The 21,794-nt window shown below is 41.3% G+C and overlaps 1 protein-coding gene and 2 pseudogenes across 1 annotated transcript; all 3 read left to right on the top strand.

Moving 5' to 3' along the window:
* On the top strand, positions 7,077–8,009 carry ORYCUNV1R-PS1583 (vomeronasal 1 receptor oryCunV1R-ps1583 pseudogene; annotated as a pseudogene).
* ORYCUNV1R-PS1538 (vomeronasal 1 receptor oryCunV1R-ps1538 pseudogene) lies at positions 14,879–15,448 on the top strand (annotated as a pseudogene).
* On the top strand, positions 14,879–15,805 carry ORYCUNV1R1647 (vomeronasal 1 receptor oryCunV1R1647). Its single transcript, NM_001167330.1, has one exon. The coding sequence runs from the start codon at positions 14,879–14,881 to the stop codon at positions 15,803–15,805; it is 927 nt and encodes a 308-aa protein (NP_001160802.1).
* The last annotated feature ends 5,989 nt before the right edge of the window (positions 15,806–21,794 follow it).

The raw sequence follows: 21,794 nt of genomic DNA, 5'->3' as shown, positions 1-21,794 counted from the left end.
TTATATATGTTGACAATGTGGAATTACCATATCAATCTAATTAGGAAAAATATCACCTGAAATCCTTACTGTATTTTCATTGTAAGCATTTAAAAGCTACTCATTTACTACTGCTACAGAGCAGTGTTCAGGAACCATCAATGTATGAAGGAGTGATATAGGGATCTTGTAACCTGTAGACCATAACCTGGCATGGTGTGGGTGGAGGCTGATTTCTAATCATTCAATTTCCAAGGGCTTCTTCTAGTCAGCTGACCACATAGGATACAGCAAGGCTCAATGAATCAGAGTAAAAAAAAAAAAAAAACTCTAATGCAGAGAGCCAGAAAGCACTGACTGTAAAATGAAAGCAGATACACATAAATGAAAATGTATCCTGTTTTCCAGAACTGCTATTTTTAAATGAACATGCTAGCATGTGATATACAGATTCAGTTCTACCTCAATTATAATACAATGGTACTTATTACAATAAAATATAAATCCTAAAATACAACAATAATACAGCCTGCAGAGCCAAAATAATAGTGAGAAAGAACATAAAACTGAATGTCTCACGTGCCCTAGTTCTGAATTATATTACAAAGTCACAGTATTCAAACAGTAGGGTACTGGGAAAGGCTGACACAGACTTTGCAGACACAGAATAGGGGCCCTGAGAGAAATCTTCCATACATGTTCTGTTAATTTTCAACAGGGGTCCTGAGAATAAGATGTGGAAATGAGAGCCCCATCAATAATTGGTGCTGAGAAAGCTGTAGATCCACATGTAAAATAATGCAGCTGTACCCTTAACACACACTACAGCAAAGCCAAGCAAAAATGAATTAAAAGTATAATACCTGAAACCCATATAGGCAGGGAGGCAGCAAGCAAGGGGGAGCTGAGGTCTCCAGGCCCTCCCTGCAGTCCTGCATGCACTGCCAAGCTCCTCCTCAGCCCAGGCAGTGGAAAAGCAGAGCTCCTGCTAAACCAACTCTGACACCAGCATGGCTGCAGGCTCCCACCTGTGATGCTACTCCAATCCTGTACTGAGCCAGGCAATTCCAGGGCAAAGAACTGGGGAGTACTGAAGCCCTGCGCTGAGACTCCAGCCTTAGTGACTATTCAGTTACACATGACCACAGACACTGCTACTTGTGCTTCTAGGTCCTGTCAAAGAATGGACCTCAACCCTGAGGAGTGCAGGCCACTCTCGAGTGTGCTGGAGTGTGTCCTCTCACTCTTCATGCCCATTAATCTTGCTTTTCTGCTACCTCCAGGTCATCCTCAATTCCTTCTTTTGTCAGAGATAAGACTCTGGATATGGCTACCACTTTGAAAAACACAGGAGCAAAGCTGCCAGACAATGGTCTTGGCAATGACTTTTTTCCCTTCTTTGCTATGACACAAAAAGCACAGGAAACAAATGCAAAATATCTAAGTGAGATAGAACCAAAGTAGAAAGGTTCAGCACAATTAAGAAAACACAATGTAAAGGCAACTGTGGAATTGGAGACAATATTTGCAAACTATATTTATGATAAGGGGTTAATATCCAAAAGATACAAGGAATGCCTACAACTCCATGATAAAATAATAAAAATCCCAATTAAAAAATGTTCAAAGAATTTGAATTCACACTTTTCCAAAGAAGATATCCAAATGATCAACACATTTATGAAAAGGTGCACACCATTACTAATTTTCAGGGATATGCAAATCAAAACCACACCTGAGAGACCACCTCATACTTTCTTGGACATCTGTTATCAAAAGAATGGGAGAAATGCTGGAGGGAAGAAAGAAAAGATAGTACATTTTTGAGAAAAACTGGAGAACGGAAAACACTCATACAATATCATGGGAATGTAAATTGTGTGAAGCCACTACAGAGCACAGTAGGCAGTTCCTCAAAACTGAATACAGGATGGTCTCATGACTCAGTAATCCAACCTGGATATGCATCCTAAGCAAAAGAACCAGTTCTTGAAGGGAAGATGTGTATGCATGGTCACAACTGCATTTTCACAATAACCAAGACATGGAAGCCACCTAAATAACCATTGTCAGATGATTGGTAAAAACACTGTGATCTATAATAATGCAATACTATTGAGACTTTAAAAAGAGGGAAGCTAAAATAGCAAATTCCAAGAAGTGAGAGAATATTAGTGGTTGTCAGGGGCTGTGCAGAGAGGGAAATGGGAGAGATCAGTCACACTATTAAATGTTCTGAGTCTGCAAGATAAAGAAGGCCTAATTCTGCCATCCAGCACAGGGACTGTGGCCAACAATGTGTTATTATACACTGGGGTAGAACTTCTATGAGATGTCCTTGGCACAAATAGCTGTGATACTAACAACAAATAAAAATGGTGGCAGGAAAGTAGGGAGGTGAGGATGTGTCAGGCACTGACCGGTGGTGTTTACTTGCTGTGTATTTCCAGTTTCATCAAGTTGTGTACAGTACATAAGGGCAGCACTCTCTACATGTGTTCAATTTATCATGTGTCAATTTAACATTTTTCAAAGACTAAAAGTGAACATCTTTCTTCTCATGAAGTGGTTTATAAAAACCGATGTAAAATTAATTACACTGAGAATGTCCCTTTTGCTATGTAATGTAATGTATCCATGGGAGTAACAGCTGAGGAAAGAAATCTGCATACAACATTATGGAACCAGTGAATTATTTCAGTAAAACTGTAAAACTGTATATACAGAAAACTGTAAAATACAGAAACTGTATTTTTAAAGAAACTGGTCAAAATATCCACAAAGTATGTCTACCTTTAGTTTCTGTAAAATTTAGGAAACAGCAAAAGAGTACTCACATTTTATATTTGGCAATGCTATGTATAAGTATCTGAATAAAGCATGTGTAATTCAATGCGACCCTATCAAAATAATAAAGAAACTTTGTACATAATTAGAAAAACACTCCTTAAATTCATATGGAGTCATAAAATACTCAAAATTGCCAAACTGAACCTGAGCATCCCCCCTCCGCCCAGATCAATCTGGAGGCATTAAACACCTTAATCCAAAGCAAACTACAAAGCTACAGGAACTAAGCTGATTGCTACTGGCATGAAAACTGATACACAGATCAGTGGAGCATAACAGACAATCCAGAAATTAATCCACATACATCCAGTCAAATGATGTTCGACAAAAGTGCTCAGACTATACATTGGAGTAAGGATAATCTCTTCAACAAATGGTGCTGGTGAAACTGGATTTATGTATGTAAACAATGAAATTAGATCCATATCTCTCAACATATACAAAAATTTACTCAGGATCAAAGACCTAAATTTCTGACCTCAGGCTATGAATATCATGGCAGAAAATAGGGAGGAAAAACTCCAAGACATTGGGGTAGGGGACTACTTCTTGGACAAGACCTCCAACGCACAGGCAATAGAGCAAAACTAAACAAATGGGATCGTATCAAATGCAGAGGCTTAGCACAGCAATAAATGGTCAATAGTGTGAAGAGACAGCCACAAGAATGGGGAAAATAAATTTAATCTACTTATCTGACAATGGATTAATACCCAGACAATATCAGTCACTTTAAATAATCAACAGAAAAGCAACACATCCGGTTAAGAAATGTGTAATGGACCTCAATAGACAGTTCTCAAAAGAAGAAATTATAAAGGCCAACAAATATAAGGAAAAAACACTCAACATCACTAGCCATCAGGGAAATGTAAATGACACTCACAATGAGGTATCTCCTCCACCCCATCAGAATGGCTGAAAGCCAAACGCAGGGAGGAACAAATACTAGTGAGGATGTGGAGAAAGGGGAACACTTATGCACTGTTGGTAAGAGTGTAATTAATGTGGCCACTGTGTAAAACAGTGCAGTACAGAGATTTCTTAGAAAGCTAGAAGTAGACTTGCCATGTGATCCAGCTATCCCACTTCTGAGCATGTACCCAATAGACATGACTCATTGTATCAGAGACAGCTGCACTACCATGTTTAGAGCAGCATTGTTCACAACAGCCAAAATACGGAATCATGCAAGGTGTCCATGGTAACATAAATGGGTAAGGAAGAAAATGTGGTATGTATACACAATGGAATAATATCCAGCAATAAAAAAGAATGAAATTCTACCATTTTTCAATAAAAATGCATGCAACTGCAGAACATTATGCTAAGTAAATAAGGCAGAGAATCATAGATACCACCTGTTCTCCCTTCTATGTGGGAGATACAGTTAAGAAAACATAAAAAGAAATATCACAATAAATGAATTATTATCATGTCAAAAGTGGGGCACAAAAAGTCTGAAGCTATGAAAAATCAAGCAGGGACCCCCAGCACCTTGTCCATCACTGAACAAAAGGAGGAACCACACCATGTACTGTCCACTGTCATGGATCTAAAGTCTCGCTCAGGAACTGGCAGTTATTAGATAATGGCATAGGAAAAAGAAATTGGGAATAATTTTTATAAAAACAAATGCATAAATTAGAGCTTACATGTTACCTTTTTTTATTAATTACACAATCAACCAAGACTGCTAACAATATGCATTAAAAAAACATGAGGGTCAAAAACCAAGATATAGATTTCCATGTGTTGAATTTTGGAGTTAACATGGCTGATCTAGTATTTAAGGGAAAAATGAAACATGCCTGCTATGTCATAGCTTCTATGATGGGTGCTCCTATACTTGTGAATGTCTATGGATGTCATTCTCTTTTGTTTCCTGTATTTACTGGAGATTAGAAACAAAGGAAATACTGGTAAAGCATTTTTACAATAAAACCCCCATGTTCTCTGTGATTCCAGATTGTCTTGAATGTCAGACAAACCCAGTGTCTTCTCATGCAACCTGTACTCATCATGTTCTCCACTGCACCTGTGTCTCTGAAAACCTTTCTCAGGAGCATTCTCCCCATTGTTCTGCTCATCACATGAATGATGCTGCGCTTAGGGGTCTGAAGTTTGGGCAAGAACTTATCCTGGAGTAGAAAGAAACCTTCATGAATCCAGGGAGACACAGGAGCTTTGCTGTCAGTCCCTCCCATGTCAGACTCTGGATCTCCTGTTCCCTCCAGGTCAGACTGTCCACTCTAGGGAGCTGGGAACAGGAAGAGCCACTTTCAAAGAGTTTCAGAGCTTCTTTGGTAATTGTAACTACAGCTTTAAATTGTTTTGGATAATAGCCAAGAGGAAAAATTTTCATAAATATCCTTAATATCCAACTTCACTTTTACTGAGCTGCAAGTGAAAAGATAATTGAATTCTGCAGGGAGGTGAGATCACAGAGGCACAAATACATTTCTAGTGCTCCAGCTGCCTCCATCCCACTCCTTATAGCTGTGGTGACCTCATGTCAATGCTTGTCCTGGAGGCTGAAAGAAACTGGGGATTTTCTAGGTTATGTGAAAGAGAGACTTTAAACAAGAAGGTGTCTCCAGAGTCTGGGTGAATGACCAGGTGAAAAAGGGGATTCTCCTGTGCTTGCTAGTGGCCTTCTGCCACAGCCCCACAAAAGTGCAAGGATTCAGAGATGTGTGCTGAGCTAGCACAGGAGGACATGGTCCTACACCCTACTACAATCCTGGGGGCTCCTAATCTAATTCAGTGTCATGTATAATGACATTGGTTCCTGGTTTTAAAGAAATAACACTGAAATATGATGTTGATGTATTTAAAGACTATGGTTTACTTAAATTTGCTATTCATTCTACTGGATGGGAGTCATAGACTCCACTTTCAGAATTATCAGAGATGCACATCTATCTGTCACAGGCTTATGATAAAGACCTAGAAATCCCAACAGGAATTCTACTCCTGGAAAAAATCATGGATTCCAGGGGCAGTGGCTGGAATAGCAAGGTTTTCTCTGATTCTGTTTTCTGAATCCTCAATGGAGTCACTGAATTTTTCCTACTGAAAACATCCTTGGTACCATGGAAATGGTAAGATATTTCCCATCTTTACATGAGAGAAGACTTTTAAACCACATGAGGCATGTCCTGTAGAGATGGAAGTCACCTGGCAGCTGCCACGTATGAATGTGTCTTTCAGCATTTGTTTTGAAATACATATATTTTCATGTCATTCACAAGCTCCATAGTTTCAACTGACAAACTACACAGGATTGGACACCCTAGATATTCCATGTGATTTACATGCTCTGTTACTCAGTAACCATTAGATATCTTTATGATAGAAAACTTAATCATAATTAACTATTAGCCACAATTAAAGCATATGATATTAGAGTGGTAATATTTAGTTTCCACCGTACATGACTTTATCACAGATGGTGTCTCCTGCCCCTTGGTGTATAATGGAATATGTGACCACTCCTAGGGTATCAGGTTCTAGTACTAAAAATCGAATAACTGATCACATTGCCTTCCCAATATGGAACTGGTTTGATTTAATAAAATAGAAATTTTCAAGGAGATAGGCATCAGAGAAAATATTATAATCAGTTGATTTCTTCCTTTAAAAGATACCTAAATCTTTTATCAGTACTTACATTGGCTTAGGCTATAAATCTTTATGTGCAGAGTTAAACTTGCATTAAAAATTGATGAAACCAATAACTAATACTTAGCAATAAATTGCCATAATAATAAAATAGGTATAAATATGTGCTATTTGAAAATCATAGAGAACAAGTTTTGTAAGAATAGAATGATGGTTAACTTACCTATATTTTTATAAGACCATCCAAGTTTAGATCAGTGCATTACACATTAAAATGTTAAAATTTAGACAACTAGCTGTCCTCTAACTGATTAAATGATAAATTTCCTTCAAAAATGGATACTGCTGCCTTTTGAGGAGCTATGAATACAGAATTACTCAAACTCATCACATACTGTGAGCCATTTTGTAAGTGGCCTTAACAGCTACATATTCAACTCTTTAGAAACATGTCATAAAGAGACATATTAAGCAGCTATCTCTAAGTATGAATTGATGAAATGCAGAATATTATGAATAGAGACTATTGAGTTCTGTTGGCATTAATACATGTAACTCTTCCTTCATTTCCCATACAGGAATCTCAGGTTCAGAGACACATTCAGGCATCTGGGGCTCATGGAATGGAAACCAGAGACTTGATAATGGGGACAATCTTCTTATCACAAACTATTACAGGAATCCTGGGGAATTTCTCTCTTCTATCCCATTATCTGTATCTCTACTTCACAGGATGCAAGTTTAGGCCCACAGATTTGATCATCAAACAACTCACTGTAGCCAACTGCTTAGTCATTCTATTTAAAGGACTAACGCAAACCACGGCAACTTTGTGGATGAAGCATTTCCTCGGTGACACAGGGTGCAAGCTTGTGTTTTATGTGCACAGAGTAGGCAGGGATGTGTCCACTGGCAGCACCTGCCTCCTGAGTATCTCCCAGGCTGTCACCATTAGTCCCAGGAACACAGGGTGAGCCAAGCTGAAAGCAAAGACTCACAAGTATATTGGCTCCTCCATTACACTCTTCTGGATGGTGAACCTGATACTAAATGTCATGGTACCTGTGTGCTTGACTGGGAAGAGGAGGGACAAAAATCTCACAAGGAACACCAATTATGGCTACTGCTATTTAGCCAGTAGTGACAGATTTATAGTACATAGAGCACTGCCTGCAGCACTGGTGTTATTCCGAGATGTTTTCTTTGTGGCCCTCTTTCTGTGGTCCAGCAGCTCCATGGTTTTCTTCCTGTACAGGCACAAGCAGCAGGTCCAACACATCCATGGGACCAATGTCAACTCCAGGTCCTCCCCAGAGTCCAGAGCCACCCACAGCATCCTTGTCCTGGTGAGTGCCTTTCTGTCCTTGAGCACTCTCTCCTCCATCTTTCACATCTGCTTGGCTGTTTTGAGCAATCCCAGTGTGTGGCTGGTGCATACCTCTGCACTAATCCCAGGGAGTTTACCAGCTGTGAGCCCCTACATTCTCATGAGCCATGACTCCAGGGTACCCAGTCTCTGCTGTGCCTGCAACAGGAATACAGAATTCTATACTTAGCAAGAGAGTGCAAAGGGTGTACTATACACAATGGTTTGTTCTCAGTATGATTTTCATTTCATTAAATCACCAATTAATTTACTTTGAACAAGAGAGGAGGGGATACAGAGATAGAGCTCAACATCCCATGATTCATACCCAAATGCCTGTAATAGCTGGTCTCAGGTACACACCTGGGAGCAAGGAACTCTACTGAAGTCTATTACAGTTCCTAAGCCATTGTCCTGGCTCACAGGTCTGCATCAGCAGCAAGCTAGGGTTGGGTGCAGTGCTGGGTATGGAACTCTGGTAACTGTGATGTTTGACGTGGCAATTTTATCTGGGATCTTAACCAAAAGTCCGAGCACCTGCCATTACAATGGTGAGCTCTTCATACACTGATCCATCTAGGAGTGTAAGCACATTTCTGGATCTGTCCCAGTACCAGAGAGTGGTTAACAAGAGAGCATGAATTTCTGCTTTGAAATAAGAACATGAGGCTGGCATTGTGGCATTGAGTGTTAAACCCATATTGGCTCCGGTCGTATACAGACTGCGGCACTTCTGATCCACCTCCCTATTTGGCCTGAGAAAGTAGAGGGTGATGACCTGAGCTACTGGATCCCTGTCACCCATATAGGAAACCTGGATGAAGCTCCTGGCTCTGGGTCCAGCTTGGTTCAACAGCTGGGCATTGATGGCATGTGGGTAATAAACCAGTGGATGGAACATGTTTCTCTCTCTCTCTCTCTCTCTCTGTGTGTGTGTGTGTGTGTGTCTAGCATTCAAATAAGTAAATGTTTTAATTTCAAAAGTAAAGTATATGCTTTTAAGTAATAAAATGAATTACTATGTAATTGTCCAATTAATTCCTATATTATGGAAATTTTTAATGTTCCTTGCTCCAACAAGAAATGTGGAGACTGTGGAGAAGCCACAGGTGTCCCCAGCATCTGACATAATGTACTTGGCAGAATGCAGCAAGTTAGAGGAATGTAACAAAGATCCTTCAATAAAGAAACAGTAGCAAATGTTTGGAGAATGTGGAGAAAAGTGAATTTTTGTACATTGCTGATAGGAATGTAAATTGGATGAAGCCATTATGGAAAATAGCTTGGCAGTGGCTCAGAAATTGAAAATGGAACAATCATATGACACTGTGACCCCACTTGTGCCTATGTAATCCAAAGAAATGAGACCTTCAATAAATCACTGACCTCATGTTTGTTACTACATTTATCATGATGTCCAATATATGGAAGCAACCTAAGTATGTACTGACAGGTGAGTGGATAAAGATATCATATTATTTAACAGTGGAATAATATCTATCCTTAAAAAAGGGGGAAATGTTAGCATAGAACCACATAAATGGACATGAAGGACACTGTAAGTGACGTGAGTAAGGCACAGACAGACAATCACTACATGATCTCACTTACATGAGGAGTAGAAAATAGTAAAATCAGGGGCCATGTTGAAGCACAGTGGTGCAGCTGCTGCCCGTGATGCTGTCATCATGTATCAGAGCTCTTGGTCAAGTTTTAGCTGGCCTGCTTCCAATCCAGCTCCCTGCTAAAGTGCCTGGGAAAGCAGCGGAAGATGTCCCTAGTACTATAGTACTATGTCCCTGCACCCGCATTCTCTCTCTCTCTCTCTCTCTCTCTCTCTCTCTTACTCTGCCTTTTAGATACCTAACATAAATCTTACAAAATAAAAACATCTATTAAATTCAAAGAAGCAGAGAGTATAAGGGACATTGCAGGACTGCACACAGAAGAAATGAGAAATATGATCACAATGTGAGAAGCTTTAAGTTAGCAGATGAAGAAGGCCTAGAATTCTGTCATGCAGCACGGTGATATGGCTAACAGTGTTGGATCATGTAGTGACAATCCCCTAATAAGGTAGAGCCTGTGTTGAGTGTCCTTCAATTAAAATAATAATGAATGACAAGGGGGGACTGAGCTTGTGGAGTCATGGACATGTTCACGTCAATGACTATGGCTTTGTGTTCATGGGTGTGTATTTCTCTCCAGGTCTGTGAGGTTGTAATCCCTCTATCTGTACAGCTTTCTGTATGTATGCCCCATTTTAATGTGTCTCTTGAAAAAAAATTTAATAAGTTAAAAAGCCTTTTTCATGTGAAATGTTCCCAGGGTTGGTTTTGTGGCACCACAGGTAAAGCTGTCTGCGATTCTGGCATTGATTATCAGGGCCAGGTCAGGTCCCCGCTGCTCCACTGCTGCCCAGCTCACTGCTAATGGCCTGTGAAAACAGCAGGAGACACCAAGTACTTGGGCCCCTGCATCCATGTGGGGCTGCTGAATTGGGTTCCTGGCTCCTGTCTTCTGTTTTGCCCAGCTCTGGATGTTGTGTCCATTTGGGAAGTGAACCATAAGATGGAATATTGGTCTGTCCCTGTGTCTCCCTCTCTCTGTAACTCTGCCACTCATAGGTTAAAAAGTAATCTCTCAAGGAAAAATATGCATAGTGCCATGAAACTAGTGAATTATTTCATGAAAAAAATGTATTTTGTATTCTCAAAATATCCATAAAATGCACCACTTTTATTTTTATAACACTGATGATAAGGAAAAAAATCTCAATCTTAAATACTGCAATGCTACATTTTATTCTGTATATAACGCATGTTACTACTTATTAAATATCAAATCTGGGGATTGCATCATGTTAGCTTTGGTACAGAAAAAGGCTTCAGCCATATGAGAAATCCAGCAGGGAATCCTGGCAACGCTGTCCATCACTGAACACAGAGTATCAACCAACAGTCTGTGGGCTGTCGAATACCAAAACTCTAAAGTATGACTTGGAATTTGAGGTGTATTAGCAGATTGGGGAAAACTGTATATTGCTATGTTTTGAATTTCAAGAATAAATTACTTTTTTAAAGATTTATTTATTTATTTGAAAGTCAGACTTACACACAGAGAGAAGGAGAGGCAGAGAGAGAGAGAGAGAGAGAAAGACTTCCATCAATGGTTCACTCCCCAACTGGCTGCATTGGCCAGAGTTGTGCTGATTTGAAGTGTGGAGCCAGGAGCTTCTTCCAGGTCCCCCACATGGGTGCAGGGACCCAAGGACATGGGCAATCTTTTACTGCTTTCCCAGGCTATAGTAGAGAGCTGGATCAGAAGTGGAACAGCTATGTCTTGAACAGGCATCCATATGGGATGCCGGCACAGCAGGTGGTGGCTTTACCCACTATACCACAGCACTGGCCCTCAAAGAGTAAATTTCAACTCATGTTGCATTTCCTCATTAATTACAAAGTCAATTAAGACTACAAGAAATAAGAAAAAACAGGGCCAGAAAATCATGGTAACCATTCAATTCTCTTGAATTGAGGAGGTAAGATGGTTTACCTAGGAATTAAGGGAATTTGAGAATCTGCCTGTTACACCACGGTTTCACTTCTGAGGGCTCATAACCTTCTCCATATACACTGATACTATTCTTTTTAAATTCAATGTCCACTGGAGGTGAGAAAGAAAGGTGCAAACTTGTAAAGAATCCTTTGGAATAAAATCCCTAAATTCTGTGTAATTCCAAAGAATTTTTCAGGGAGTACCAGAAAAAGGCAGTGTTTTCTTTCCCCAGTGGCTATTAAGTGATTTATTTCCTGCAAGGTGCTGTACAAGTTCATTTTTCTTTATATTTTTTATAGACACAACTCCCTCCATCTCTCATCCTTCCTTTGTTTACTTTTTAATTTCTTATCACATTTTTATTACTATGAATAGAAAAATGGTTTCTCCTGTTTTATACATTTATGTATTTTTTGAATGACACAGTTACAGAGAGAGGGAGAGATCTCCCATCAGCACCTTCACATCCCAAATAACAACAATGGCTGGGATGGGCAAGGTCAAACCAGGAGCTTCACTGGGGTCTCCATTGTGGTTTGCATGGGACCAAGCACTTGTGCCATCTTCTGCTAGTATTCTCAGGCCCTTAGAAGGGTAATGACATCTGAATAGGAGCAATTGAGGACATAAACAGATGTCAATATGGGATGCTAGCACTGCAGGCAGTGGTTGTTACCAGCTATCCACAACACCAATTTGAAGAACAGTGGGTTCCAATGGAAACTATGGTCAACACATTTACCATTGCACCTGTGTCTTTAAAAACTTTCTCAGGAGCATTCCCCACACTGCTCTGCTCATTACATGAATGAAGCTGAGCTGAGTGGTCTGACATTTGGGGAGGAACTCACTGTGGGGTAGACAGAAATCTATGAATCCTGGGAGACACAGAAGTTTCAATTCTCGTCCTTCCCACATTAGACTCAGGATCTCCTGCTCCCTCCAGGTCAGACTCTTTGTTCCCCAGGGAGCTGAGAAGAGGAAAAGTCAGTGTAAGAGTCTAACAGTCTCCTTTGAGATAATAATACAATGCTGTAAAAGTTTCTGGTAATTAGCAGAAGGGAAATATATTTTCACAAGTGTTCTCAACCCCAACTTCACTTTCAGTGCAGCTGCAGGTGAAAAGATAATCACTGCTCTGCAGGGAGGTGAGGTCACAGGCACACACCATTTCTAGTGCTCCAGCTGCCTCCAGCCCACTCTTTATGACTGTGGTAGGCTACATGCCAATGCGTGTCCTGGCAGCAGAGAAGTAGGGGATTTGCTATATCAGTGAAAAAGAGAGCAGCTTCACATGAGGGAGTCAGGAGTCTGGGTGAGTGATCTGGAGAGAATGGGGATTCTCCTGTGCTTGCTCCTGGTCCTGTGCCCCAGCCTCACAGGAGGGAGGAAGGATTCAGAGATTTGTGAGCTAGGACAGGGAGACGGGGTCCTGTTACTGGAAGCACCCTAGCTCTCCCTGACGCCAAATCAATATCACAAGGACAGAATCTGAAGGTACAAAAGAGACAGTGTAAGCTCTCAGGGGTGAGGTGGGTGCAGAGCAGAAGTCCCTCCAGTAAGTGCAGAGGTCTGGGTTGTAGTGGAGGGGGAAAGGAGCTGTGGCTGCTGAGCCAGGTGCTGGTCTGACCTCAAGGGTGTCTTGCACAGGAGCTCTGTTCCTTGGGAAACCAGCCTGAGGACTTGACTTTGTCATAGGGATGTACGTGTGTGTTCTGTAGGACTGTGCAGGTGCAAAGCCTTCTTTGTGCTGAGAACTGAGAGACCCCGAGCACTGTGTTAAGTGATACCCGTGAATGGTAATGAGGAGGTCCAGCTAGTCTAGAGCCCCTGCCAACCTTGCCCTTGCTGACCTAGGAGGAGGGCCAGATTCCATTGCTATCACAGCTGGCCCTTCAAGGCCAGACTCTGAGTTCTCAGCAAGCCTTGTTTATCCATCTGAACAGGCACTTCAGCCAGCACAGGCTCAGTGGCTTGTTGTGTTAATACAAATATGAAAAGGAAAAGAAAGGTGTATTTGCTGTGGTATAGTCCTCCACCCCACACCAACCCCTGGGGGCTCCTAATGTGATTTGGTGTCATCCAGGTTGACATTGGTTTTGAGATTTGGTCCATGGTAATGAGAACTGATGTGTATTTTGTTTCAGGACTGTCCTTCCAAATCCATCGCTGCTCAGTGGAATACACAGGAGCCAAAGTCTCCACTCTCAGAATTACCAGAGAGGAGCCTGTAGACTCACATGCTTGTAGTGTAATGAGGACAAACTCACTGAGTTCATCCAAAGCTGGGCATGAACGATGAGCTCAGGGGTGACTGCTGGGACAGAAAGGTTTCCTTGGACTCTGCTCTACCAACTGTGTAATGGAGCCAGTGGTTGTTTCCTAGGAATCACCTATGGTTCCTTACTACGGTATGATTGTTTTCCACATTGAAGTAAGGGAAGCCTGGTTAATGAAAGGTAGTGTTCACTGTAGGAAGGAGCTTCATATTTAAGTGTCTCTTCTGACATTTTCTCTGGATTGAAAATATTTTCATGCCATTTGCAAGCTGTACAACTTTAAGTGATAAAACACACAGAATTTGACCCTCTGAGATTCCATAAGGTGTATGTGCTCTATACCCAGAATCTTTCAGAAATCTCACCTGATGGAATAGCTTTCACTTATGTTTTAATAAATAAATAATTGTAGGACATGACTGTAGGGATGTATAGTTTCTATCATACATGAAACATGACACATGATGTCTCCTGTCCCAGTGTACAGGGCAGAGCATATGATCAGTCCTTGTGGATCATCTCTTCCTAGAGAATAGCACAGTAGAGTTTCCATGACCTTCCCTATATCAAACAATTTGACTTCCTAAAACATGATTTGTTAAGGAGAAGGCCCCAGAAAATTATAGGATAATCAATTTGCCTGCATCTTAAAAAGATGCCTAAATGTTTAATCATTATTGATGTTGGCTTATACAATAAATATCTTGCATAGAAGTAAACTTGTATGAAACTGTTAAGACCCAGTGCTGCTAGTCTACATTGCATTGGCAAGGTGAGAAAATAACTAAGTATACATATATGCATCCTGAAGAACACAGCTCACTACATTTGTTGGAGTATACCAGGTGAATTTACATGCTTTTCTTTAAATTTAGACAAATCAGTAGTGTGTAGCTGCCTGAGTGCCATTTGATTTCCAATGCAAGGTATGCTGCTCTTTTCTCATTGACTTATGACAAATTCAGGAATTACTACCTGTGTCTCTACATACCTGTAATAAATATTTTGTAGGAGCCTTAATGTTACACATGGTACTCTTTGGAAACATGCACATAAATAAAAATGTTAAGCAATTAAATCCAAGGGTGAATCTATGTTACTGGAGAAAAATATACAAAGAGAATGTTGAATTCAGCTGCCATTAATACATAAACTCATTCATCATTTCCCCCACAGGAATCTCAGGCTCAGAGACAATAATCAGGCATTGGGAGCTGATGGGATGGCCATTAAAAACTTGACAACATGGATGATCTTCTTACTTCAAACTGTCTTTGGAATCCTGGGGAATGTCTCACTTCTTGGCCATTATCTCTATCTCTACTTCACAGGATGCAAGTTTAAGCCCACAGATTTGATTATCAAACACCTGTCTGTAGCCAACTGCTTAGTCATTCTTTCCAAAGGAGTCCCCCAAACCATGACATCTTTGGGGATGAAGCCTTTCCTTGGTGATATTGGGTGCAAGCTTGTATTCTATGTGCACAAAGTGGGCAGGGATGTGTCCATTGGCAGCACCTGTCTCTTGAGTATCATCCAGGCCATCACCATCAGTCCCAGGAACCCCAGATGGGCAGAGCTCAAAGCAAAAGCACAAAAGTACATTGGCCCCTCCACTATCCTCTGCTGGATGCTGAATCTGATACTGAATGTCTTGGTACCTGTGCATGTGATTGGAAACAGGAATGACAAAAACATCACAAAGAAAACTGATCATGGCTACTGCTATTCTGTGAGTCATGCAAAATTCTTAGACTTGCTGTATGCTGCCCAGTTGCTATTCAGAGATACTGTCTTTGTGGCACTCATGCTCTTGGCCAGCAGCTTCATGGTTTTCATCCTGTACAGGCACAAGCAGCAGGTACAATACATCCATGGGACAAATATTACCTCCAGGTCCTCCCCAGAGTCCAGAGCCACCCACAGCATCCTCGTCCTGGTGAGCACCTTTGTGTCCTTGAGCACTCTCTCCTCCATCCTTCACATTTGCTTGGCTGTTTTAAGCAGTCCTAGTATGTGGCTGGTGACCACCTCTGAAGTAATTGCTGGGATTTTTCCAGTTGTGAGCCCCTACATTCTCATGAGCCATGACTCCAGGGTGCCCAGGCACTGCTGTGCTCACACAAGGAATACAGATTTCTTGGCTTAGGAAATATGTAGAAGTTGAAGTGTATTCACAGTGGTTTCTTCTCAGTGTGTTTCAAGTTTATCTATTCAAGCCTTGTTACTTGGTATTTATTTGATATTCGGGAAGAGAGTTCATCATCCTCTGGTTCACTCCTGAAATGCCTGTAAAAGCCCAGAAATGGGGACAAAGCTGGAGCCAGGCACTTAGCTGAGGTTTTTCATTGATCACAAGAGCCCAATGAATAGAGCCAACTCCAGCATCTTCCAGCATCTCCCATCCTCTGCTTTAAGAAGCATCTTGGGTCACTAGCAAAGCTGGGAATAGGACCCTGTTAACTCCAATATGGGATGCAGCCATCATCTCTGGCATCTTAACCAACAGGCCAAATGTTGCCTCCTGGATATGAGTTCTTTATTCATTAATCCCTCTGCAAGTGCAAGCACATTTCTGAAGCAGCCATTGTATCAGAGTGGGGTAAATTAGCAGCCTGAATTTCTGTGCTAAAAGAAGGAATGAGCTGGTTAGTAATTAGAAACAAATTACTATGTAATTCTCATGTCAGTTCCTGTATTATGAAAATGTTACTCATGTTCCTGGCAGCACCAAGAAATGTGGATTCATGGAGAAGTCATGGGTGTCACCCGAGTCTGATATAATGACTTTGTCAGAAGTGAGCAAGCAATGGGGGTGGGACAAAGGTTCCACAAAGCAGGGGTCCCACTTCAGAACATCAAATCAGAAGAGCAAGAATGGCCCCATGGAGCCTGTTTTGATTTCTATGTGTTAGACAGGGATATTTGTGTTCATATGTGTTTGTATATGCTCATGTAGACATATGAAGTCAAATTATTTTGTTATTATATCAAACAATTATTTAAAAATTAAAAAAAAGTAGTCCAAGGCAATGCTAAAAAGAATAACAGCAAGCCATCTTAACTTCACAGTTTATTCTATTCTGATGTGTCTGTTTCCATGTGTAGTACAATGCAGGAGCAACTAAAGGCCCCCTGGAGGTCTGGCAGAGCGGACATTCCCTGTCCCTCAGCTGTAGGATGCGACACAACCTGCAGATCCCCAGTCCTGGCCCAGGGAATCCCAGAGACAAGACCACCCCAGCAAAGCTTCCCCTGCAAGTTCACCTCAAACTCCCTTTAGGACAGAAACTCCTAGTGCCCAACCTCAGCTGAGCACAGGCATAAGAAGCAGGGTGGTTATGTAGACTGAGAATCCTCTTCAGTTGAAGACTCTCCAGGTCAGTGGTCATCCAGCCCGTGGCTGGGCTGCTCCCAGCACCTGACTGTGGGTGTGTGGCTATCATAACCTGCTTGAACATCAGTTGGTGCCTGATACTCATATTTGATACAGATCTCTGAGAAAGAAGGGAGTTGTCCTGGGGAAGCTGCTCAACCCAGCACCTGAAACCCAGACACAGCACCAAGGTCATTCTTCCATTGGTGAGATTCACACAGAAAATATTTACTTTTCTTTATATCTTTATATTTTATGTACATGGCTTTTAATGACATCCAACTGAATTCTGTAAAAATATTTCAATTACTGGGAATAGTCTTAAAGAGTAATGTAAAAGTGACACACTGTTGTCCTAGTTCACACTGCATGGCTGTAGGGTGCAATACTAGTTTGTATATTTTTGAAACAAGAAGGTATTAGAAAATATCCTGAATGTTTTCACCATACAGGAATAATAAATTTTGAGGAGATAAATATATTTACATTTTTCTGAACATTACAACATACATGGTACATATCACATGGTACAGCATATGCATTTACAATACTTGTCAAACAAAAATAAAAATTCTTTCAAAATTTATGTATGTATTTAGGGATTGATCCATCTTCTTGTGTAATATTCATTGTAACTCTCCCATTTTCTTATTCTGCCAATTTTATTTATTTCCTCTAGGACATTTTCAACTACTAGATTTTACTCATTTTTTGTAACTTGTTGCATAATTAGCTAATTAAAATAACATGGATTGTTTATTTTTTCTCTTGTAAATCTTATATATAATTGTCTAAGAATACCTCAAAAAGTACTTGGATAAATGGAATTAAAAGATATGTTTCTTTGGTGAAAAAAATTTTTCAAATCCTTAAGATTTTTTTTTTTAAATTTCAGGTTAGAGTCATTTTCATAAACCAGAAGACATTTATAGATGAACAGGTGGAGAGGTCATACTCTGGCAAGTTCTGAATGCAAGGTGTTATTTTGCAGGTTCAATAATCATCTCTGGATCAATCAACTCTCTCCATATTCAGTGGTCTTCCTTCCCTGCATCACAGCATACTCCACTACCTTGGTGCGATTTTCATTGTGAGAAACCAAATCAAATTCCCCAGGTTCTTCCAAAGCAGGTAAAGATGAAAGAATTTCTATATCTGCTTGCTGGGTCTTTGGATTGTGGCTTAATATTTTTCCTTCCTTTAGTCAGAGACATTAGGGGAGTAATTAAATGTTTGTTCAAAAATCTTAAATGCAATCTTTTCTCCAATCTGAGGGAGAGTTGCTGAGAGTGGTAACAGGCGACATTTCTTGTGTTTCTCTGAGGATTCTGGATGAAAGTAGGTGAATTTGTTTTATAACTTCATTAATTGCTTCTGATTCTGGTAGTCAGGATTTTTGTTGAAAACACCCAACACAGTGTGCCCTGGCCCTGAACATCTCCCCCGGACACCCTAACCTCTGACTCCCTTTCTTTTTATTAAGATTTATTTATCTGAAAGGGTTACACAGAGAGAGGAAAGAGAGAGAGAGAGAGAGGTCTTCCACCTGCTGGTTCACTCCCTAGGCTGGAGTTGTGCTGATCTGAAGCCAGGAGCCAGGTCTCCCACATGGGTGCAGGGGCCCAAGCACTTTAGCCATTTTCTACTGCTTTCCCAGGCCACAGCACAGAGCTGGATCAGAAGAGGAGCAGCCGGGACTAGAACTGGTGCCCATATGGGATACCAGCACTTCAGGCCAGGGCTTTATCCCACTGTGCCACAGCGCTGGCCCCTTGCTTCTATTTTATATTTTTAATATGTGATGGTTTTAGGTGGCTATTTTGTTCACATTTCTTTTCACTAAGGATATGGACGACCTCATCACATATTGGAAAGAATTTTATGCCTATATTTCAAGTTCCTTTGGGTTTGTTTTCTATTTTTTCCTATTGTGTTCTTTCTTTTTCCCCTGTTGGTTTATGTAAGTTATTGAGTATGATACATATATCTCCTCTTTCTCTTCCTCTTCCTTCTCCTCCATCTCACTCTGCCTCTCTCTCTCTCTCTCTCTGATTTTCCTTTGCTAAAGATCCATGCTAACATTAATATAAATTTTCATTTAATTTAGTGTTATCTTGCCCCCGCCATAACCTTTCCCTATCCTGAGACCATACAGATTTTCTTCTCTGATTTCTTCTAAAAGTCCATTGTTAGTCTGTTTGATTTTATTTCTTTGAAAGGCAGAGTGATAGAGAGGGGGCAATATACTTGGGAGCTTCTGTTTTTAGAAACAGGGAGTCTATGGCCATACCACCCTGAATGCACCTGATCTCATCTGCTCTCGGGAGCTAAGCAGGGTTAGGCCTGGTTAGTACTTGGTTGGAAGAAAACAGGATGCCAGAGGATAGTGGAGGAGTTACGCTGAGCCAGACAGGAAGACCTTAGGTTAGATGCCTGGGTTATTTTCTCTCCTATCACCTCCTTCCTGCTTGGAATCCTCTGGGTTTGTGCCATTGCCCTGTGATGCAGGCCTGGAACTCTGAGTGAGTTCCTGGTGACTGGCTGTACCTGGCATTGCTGTGATTCAGACAACAAGGTCAGCCTCCTCTTTCTTTTAGGCTGTTTCAAGGCTGAGGTCCCGATTCCAGACAGCATTGACTCCATTTTCTGTTTTCTGTGTGGTCCAGGGCTTTTTCCCTCTGTGATTTTTCACCTACCAGGAACTGCTTCTTAACACTATTTGGGAAGACACGTCAATCAGATCAGGAAAGTCTGGGTCCAGCCCCCAGCATGTCCTGACCTGAAATGAATGTAATCAAATGTGCATTTAGAAGGCAGTGTCCCACACAGGGCTACCTTCTCCACAAATACCAGACCTAAGTGTGATGAGACCCAGACCAGGCCTGCTTCAAACCTCTTGGCTAAACATGGTGTGATCCATGTGCACAGCCTCAGCTTGTATCACTGACAAGAAGGATGTGCCGAGGCCTGGTTGAATGTTATTATTCTCATGGTTTATTATGGAATAAGGGTTCAGGATACATAGGACACAGTCTGGGAATTGACAGGACATGTTCCAAAGACCCCATAGGGAGCCACATGGTTGAACTGTCTGGTGACTTAAGTCCCCAGAGAGGCTAAGACAGGGATGAGGCAGAATGTTCTGGGACTGGGGTGAAATTTCTAGCATCTGAGGGCAGCATCCAGACCCTGGTAAAGGTGTTTCTTCACCACACAAGCCAACCCTAGTGTTTGGTGGAGGCTCTCACAGTCAAACAACCATTTTGGTCCATGCATGCAATCTTGGCCTAACAATTCATGAGTCAGAGTCATTATAATAGTGTAAGTTTGTCTAACATTGGGAGGAGTTAGTGTAGGGTAGAAAAAGAATCAAAGAAACAGTGAATGTACTCTAAAATGTGTTTACACACTCATTCATATTCTTTGCTATTTGGGAGAGAAGAGAGATAATGAATCTTCCATATGCTGATTTATCTCCTCAAAGGATCACAACAGTAAGAGGTTGGCCAGGCAAAGCTGTGAACTTGAACTCCACCCAGATCTCTATGTGGTTGGCAGAGGCCCAAGAACCTGTGTCATCTTCCAATACTTCTCCATGCACATTATTGGGTGCTAGATTGGAAGCAAAGCAGTTGAGATTTGAACTAGGACTCAAATATTGGATGTCTGAGGTGCAAGCAGTGGCTTAATTCACTGCACCACAATGCCAGACCCCTGTGGATATTCTTGTACTAACTTATTGTTTCTACCTTGATCTATTGTAATAGGTATCATACAATAAACATATGCACAATTGATTGGCCTAGCATGTATCTAAAACTTAGCTAAATACTCTCCCTTAGCCATTCGTTCTTCATCTGAAGGAAGGCTTATTGCAATATCTCAGTATATTCTATTATCCATATTAGCAATACATTCCAGTATTTCCTCAGGTTATTGAATCTACTAGCCATGTTGATGTAACACTGGATCACAGTGTGTTCATGGTGCAGGCCACTTTCCTTTTGCCCATGTGCCAGGTCTTATGACAGGGGCCACTGCATTCCATTTCAGTTCTGTTGATTTCCATGTTAACTGGGGACAAAGCTGAGCATCAGGGCTCAATTCACAGGCTTGAGTGAGACTGGTTTCCTGTGAGGGTGAGCACAGAACCCCCTCCTATGCCCCTTTCCTTGTCCTTGTCCTCTGTCTAAGTGACCCAGTGTTAGGCACATACCATCCAGAAGCATAATGCTGCTTTTTGGCAACTTCTTTTACTTTCAGTTTGCCAGGCAAATTCACATAAAGGACTGATCATCCCAGAATTCAGAACCAAGTCATCTTCCCTCACCCAAGAGAGGTGATGCTCTGGAGACACTGTGTGGGCACACGTCCTTGACCTAATGATTCAAGGAAGTCCCCCACTAAGCACAGGACACACTTACAATCTGATACTCCACTGTCTGTTTGTCTAACATAGGAATCCCCTGCATAATGCCATCAGCTGTTGAGGTGCTAGGAATTTCTTTTGTTCTGGCAGCAGTGTTGTGGGTGTCTTTCCTTTGGCTAGAGTTGGCATGGCGTACTGCTCTCAAGCTCTCAAGCATGGGAAACATACCCTACTCTCAGAAGCCCACCCAGATTACCAAACATAATGAAACTGTGAGTGATAAGAGCCTGTCACTCTAGGTCACTGCCTCACAGGCAACAGTTGATGACTTGGGGAGAGAGAGCTCTGACAGTGAAAATGGCATACAGCAGACAATTCAGCAATTCCTAGTCA

This window comes from Oryctolagus cuniculus, chromosome 18 (genome assembly GCF_964237555.1).
Source record: "Oryctolagus cuniculus chromosome 18, mOryCun1.1, whole genome shotgun sequence".
NCBI lineage: Eukaryota > Metazoa > Chordata > Mammalia > Lagomorpha > Leporidae > Oryctolagus > Oryctolagus cuniculus.
This window is presented reverse-complemented; position numbering and strand designations above follow the sequence as displayed.